The 5,650-nt window shown below is 61.2% G+C and overlaps 1 protein-coding gene across 1 annotated transcript; it reads left to right on the forward strand.

The window, feature by feature from the left end:
- Nucleotides 1-288: 288 nt before the first annotated feature.
- On the forward strand, nucleotides 289-4,197 carry OLIG2 (oligodendrocyte transcription factor 2). The gene is made up of 2 exons (XM_032396980.1): nucleotides 289-561; nucleotides 1,314-4,197. The coding sequence occupies exons 1-2, from the start codon at nucleotides 472-474 to the stop codon at nucleotides 2,358-2,360; spliced, it is 1,137 nt and encodes a 378-aa protein (XP_032252871.1). The 5' UTR covers nucleotides 289-471; the 3' UTR covers nucleotides 2,361-4,197.
- Nucleotides 4,198-5,650: the final 1,453 nt, after the last annotated feature.

Here is a 5,650-nt window from a genome sequence, read left to right on the forward strand (position 1 = left end):
GGTATCAGGTTAGTTCATGGGCAGAACCCCCAGCCCACCCCATCCCCCAGCCTGACTCTGTGGTCACCGTATTTTCATAGAAACTTGACAACGCTCCCTCTCTCTCTCGCTCTATCTTAACTGCATTTTATTCTGCCCTCGGTACTTCCCCGGCAAGCCCGCCCTTCTCCTCCCCCTCGCCTCTCACACCCCCTCCGCGGGTTCCTCCTCCGGTCCCTCCCCAAGAATCTCCCGGCCGCCGACGCCCATTGGCTGTGCGCGGGGAGGAGGCGTGTGCGGGCCCGGCGAGTTTCATTGAGCGGAATTAGCCTGGATGACATCAGCTTCCCAGCCCCCCGGGCGGGCCCAGCTCATTGGCGCGGCGGCCCCTCCAGGACCCGCACATTGTTCCCCGCCCCCGCCTCGGCCACCGCCGCCGCGGTCGCCGCCGCCACCGGGCTATAAAAACCAGCCGAGCCCCGAAAGGTGCGGATGCTTATTATAGACCAGCGCGACCTCAGCGCCCGGAGCCCGGTTCTCCGCTGCGGCTTTTGGGAGCGAGCTCCTCTCCTTGCATCCACAGTAAGTGTCCCCGCCCCCCAGCAGCCCCAGTCTGTATCCCGGGGACAGACGCCCCTCAACTCGCCTGCGACCCAGGAAGCTCCGTGGGAGAGGGCCCCGATCCCGCCCCTGCCCGCCAGTTCTGCCGGGTGCCGTCGCTGCTGACTCTCCCCACACTCATCGCAGCATCCCCTTCGTCCAAATGCGAGAAGTCGGGGCGACCACAGTTCTTTCTGGCCAAGTCCCGGTCCGCTGGCAAGCTCCCCGCGGCCCCCCGGACGCAGCGCAGGTTATCCAGGCTCGCGGGCGCTGGGTGCCTGTGTGTGTTTCTTGCGCGGTGCCGGTGGAGATAAGGTCGAGGCGTTGGACAAACCAAATAAAGACTTCTCTCTTTAGAGCTCCACCATCCCAAAGAAAAAAATCCTCCCTTGCCATTCCAGCCCTGGGGATTGAGCCTCCCCGTTCCTAATTGAAGGCATAAAGCCTCCTAAATGCCGCCCTCACTGAGGGGCATCCAATGCTCCCTGGAATAAAACAACCTGTGGATGAGAGCGGAAGAAGTGGTGGGAGGGCGAGAGAGGGATTACTTGGCGCGTACCTGCGTGCCGCGGGAAGGAAGGCCAGACACAGCGAGGTGGACACGGAGCGACCGGCCACCCGCGCCTGGACCGCGCGCTGCGGTGCAGGCGGGAGCAGCTTCTCGCTCTCTTTCTGAGTGCTTCACGCTCGATCTCTCTCTCTCTCTCTCTCTCTCCTGTTTCTTCTCTTCGCAGGAGGCGTGCGTAAAGCTCCGAGGGCCGAGGGAGGGAGGGAGGACTCTGCGAAAGCTGCGACTATCCCTCGGGGCCATGGACTCGGACGCCAGCCTGGTGTCCAGTCGTCCGTCGTCGCCAGAGCCCGATGACCTTTTTCTGCCCGCCCGGAGCAAAGGCAGCGGCGGCAGCGGCTTCACGGGAGGCACAGTGTCCTCGTCCACGCCGAGCGACTGCCCGCCGGAGCTGAGCGCAGAGCTGCGCGGCGCCATGGGCGCGGCGGGCGCGCACCCCGGGGACAAGCTGGGCGGCGGCGGCTTCAAGTCATCCTCGTCCAGCACGTCGTCGTCCACTTCGTCGGCGGCCGCCTCGTCCACCAAGAAGGACAAGAAGCAGATGACAGAGCCCGAGCTGCAGCAGCTACGCCTCAAGATCAACAGCCGCGAGCGCAAGCGCATGCACGACCTCAACATCGCCATGGACGGGCTGCGCGAGGTCATGCCGTACGCGCACGGCCCGTCGGTGCGCAAGCTCTCCAAGATCGCCACGCTGCTGCTGGCGCGCAACTACATCCTCATGCTCACCAACTCGCTGGAGGAGATGAAGCGACTGGTGAGCGAGATCTACGGCGGCCACCACGCGGGCTTCCACCCGTCAGCCTGCGGCGGCCTGGCGCACTCGGCGCCCCTGCCCGCCGCCACGGCGCACCCCGCGGCCGCCGCGCACGCCGCACACCACCCGGCGGTTCATCACCCCATCCTGCCTCCCGCCGCCGCGGCCGCCGCCGCCGCCGCCGCCGCCGCCGCCGTGTCCAGCGCCTCCCTGCCCGGCTCCGGGTTGTCGTCGGTCGGCTCCATCCGGCCCCCGCACGGCCTGCTCAAGTCCCCGTCGGCCGCGGCGGCGGCCCCGCTGGGGGGCGGGGGCGGGGGCAGCGGGGGCAGCGGCGGCTTCCAGCACTGGGGCGGCATGCCCTGCCCCTGCAGCATGTGCCAGGTGCCGCCGCCGCACCACCACGTGTCGGCCATGGGCGCCGGCAGCCTGCCGCGCCTCACCTCCGACGCCAAGTGAGCTGGCCCGCGCCGGCGCGATCTGGCGAGCGGAGGGACCCGGAGGCTGAGGGGAAGCAAGGACTGGCCGGCGCCGGGGGGTGGGGGGGGCCCCCCGGGAGCTCAGCTCCGAGGAGCCCAGGACCTTGGGCTGGGGGTGGGGTGGGGGCGTTGGTGAGGACACCCGCACTGGGGAAGCGGAGCAATGGGGGGGGCGCACTGAACAGTGGGGAGTGAGAGGGGCGTTCGCCCTGGGACCTGGTTCAGCCCTCTCTGGCTTTAAATAGCGCTGCTCCGGTAGACACCGTGTTGTAAGAAGACACTGTTAGGTGCATCCCTCCCTCGACGTCCCCCCGCCCCCCCCTCCATTTTCCAAGAAAGAGTGGATTCTTAAAACGGTGGTTTCCTCACACGGCCCGAGCAGCACTTCGTTACACGGGGGAGGGAGGGAGGGAGGACAGCGTGGGCGACTGTCCCTCCTTCCTCCTTTCTCGCCGGGTGGAGACTCGCGGGGAGCTGAGCTCCACGAGCGGCCGTTGGGCCTCGGCCTCCGGGGTCGTCCCTGGCCCAGGGCCAGGGGCCACGGGTGAGTTGGAAGCTGGCGTTCGGTACCAGAAGCACTTACGGTCGCGTCCAATCTGGGTAAAGCCCGTTCCTCCTTGTCGCTCCTCTTGGTTTGGGGGGTTTGGGGTTTTCTAATAAATCTATGTTCCTTTTTCAACAGTGCGAGCAAGCTTTATAGAAGGTCAGAATAGAACCACTTGTGGATTGGAAGAATCTAAAACTGTCGACTTTGGGGGCGGGTGTGTTTTTGGTTTTTGTTTTGTTTTTAGTTATTTTAAAATAGACTCTCCCTCCTTCCCGTTCTTTCCGTCTCTAAGCACAGAGTGGTTTGGTTTATTACCTGATTGGGGGCAGTCATTCTGATACCTGAGGGTTTGACAGAACTCAAAGGCATGTGCTGTGAATATAGTTTGGGTTATTTGGGAGTTCTGTTGGCTTTTTAAATTTTTTCTTTCTCGGATGTGTAAATATATGATCAATAATGAGGTAAGTGCGTGCTGCTAAGCTGTTTGCTCACGTGACTGCGAGCCCCTCCGGAGTCGAAGCCGGGTTCCTTCTATATTGGTTTCTTTTTGCCACGTTTAACACAAATGACAAACTTTTCCAAGTGCTTCCTGCGTCCTCGCAAACCGGCTCGGCGCTCCCAGCGTGGCAATATGGGCTTCACGGCGTCTGCCACATAACATCCCTCCTCTGACCGCCGTCCCTTGCAGAGAGTGTATCATCTGTTTTATTTTTGTAAAAAGAAAAAAAAAGTGCTAAATAATATTTATTACTTGTTTGGTTGCAAAAAACGAAATAAATGATCGAGTGTTGAGATTTTAAATAAAATGTAAAGTAAGTTGGGTGTTTTCCAACCGTGTGGGTGGGAGGAGGTGCGGGGAGCCCCCCAGGGAAGGGGGTGCAAGACTCTTTCCCGTGGAGCCGGATCTGGGGACCATTCCGTTGGTTTCACCCTGGAGAAAGATGAGGGATGTGTTTGACTATTCTCCCGTCAACCCCCCACCCCAAGGAACACACTTACGTTCTCTTTAAAACGTGCTCTGTGCACCTCTTCGGGTTTTTCTCACAGCTCTCTTGTTATTTTGATTTTCCGACGCCTAATCCGGAACTCTCTTTCCCTCCGGTTGAGGACTGAGTTAGTTGAAAGTGAAAATTTCCCTCCCTGTGCACGGAATTTGGGGCCAAGGGGGCGAGGGCCATGCCTTGCGCTGGGGGTCCCGGAGCTCAGGCCTCCACTCCTACCGGGATATTTTTTTCCTTTGGGCTCAGAGGCAGCCGCCCATCCCCATCCCGCTCGGGTGGCATCCTTAGGCTTCAGCTGCGGACCGACCACTTGGGGCCCCCCGGCCCGCGGCGCTTGTGCGCTCCGGACAGAGCGCCGCGGGAGTGTCGGGCCCGGGAACCGCTAACCCTTCTCTGCCTTCCGCGCGCTGTGCACGACCCTCCCCGGGCGCCCACGCCGGCCTTGAACTGCAAAGTGTTAGGTGCTGGGAACGGCCAGCCTGGAGCGAGATTCTTCCTGAACCACGCTCCGGCCTCCGTGCCCTCCCCCTCCCTCCGACCCGGTTCACCTTTCTTCTCGCGGTCACTGGGTTCCTCGCAATCCAAAGCTGCAAAGCACATTTAGGACTTGGGTAAAAAAAAAAAAATAGAGATTCCCGGTAAAAATAGAAAAGCTTCGGCCTTTCTGGTCAAGGAGGACAGACCATGTTGCAGTCGCTCGGCCTGCGGGGCTTAAGGGAGACCCGCTCCCTTGAAAGCAGTGACTTGTAGGGGCGCAGGAACAGTTCCCCAGCCGTGATGCCTCTTGCCTACAACGTCTTTGGTGGCCACTGGCGGACAGTCCCCGTACCTGGGATACCTGGGGTGGAGAAGGTTTCCCTAGTCCTAACCTCATTTTTTGAGGCCCCTGATCCCGGCCCAGGCGGATTCTCCCTGCACAGGACTGAGGGTGGCTCCATCCCCCAGCTCGGGGTCCGGTGTTTCTGGGTGCCCAGCAGGTGTGTCAAGCTGCGGGCCAGAACAGCAGGTGCCTGGAGTTCAAGTACAGTAGGCCTCCTTTCACTCTGCTTTTCACCGAAGGCCAAAAGCTGGGAGGAGGCTGAGCTGCTGGGGAAGAGGAAGGAAGGGGACAGGGACCGGGGGCTCCCCACATGAATCCAAGAAGAGGGTAAGGCAGGATCTACTAGCTTTTATTTTGAAATCCCATTTGAAATGAAATTTGTTAAGAATTCAGAACTCAGTCGGGTTCCAGTGGCAGACACATACAGAAGGACTGGAAGAGGCTAGAACTTGGGGTGGGAGCTCAGAACCCAGGGAACAGGGTTGGGGGCTCGGTGGCAGTAGCGGCTTCCTTCACCCACTGTAAGCCTAGGCGGTCCGTACACCAGCTCCTGGTGTGCGTGGTGTATGCAGAGAGGGGCATAAAAGGAAAGGAGATAAATCAAGCCTTCCCCTCCCCACCCCCTTCACACCCAAGCTGGACACCAGAGTCCAGCCGCCAGCCAGACTAGACCTGGACCTCCAAGGAAGGAGGAGCTGGCTGGATCCAGCCAGGATTCCAGACCTTCCCGGAGTCACCCGCCTAAACTGCGGGCCCAGCCAGGGATCTCGGCCACCAAGTGTGAGAGAGGAGCATCCTCGGCCATTGCTGGAGGTGCACACGGACACACAAGAGCATGCACAACAGTCCAGGGTCAGTGGCTCCAAGCGGGAGGGTGGCCCTGGACTGGCGGGGCAGGGGGG

This window comes from Phoca vitulina, unplaced genomic scaffold (genome assembly GCF_004348235.1).
Source record: "Phoca vitulina isolate PV1807 unplaced genomic scaffold, GSC_HSeal_1.0 scaffold95, whole genome shotgun sequence".
NCBI classification, from domain to species: domain Eukaryota; kingdom Metazoa; phylum Chordata; class Mammalia; order Carnivora; family Phocidae; genus Phoca; species Phoca vitulina.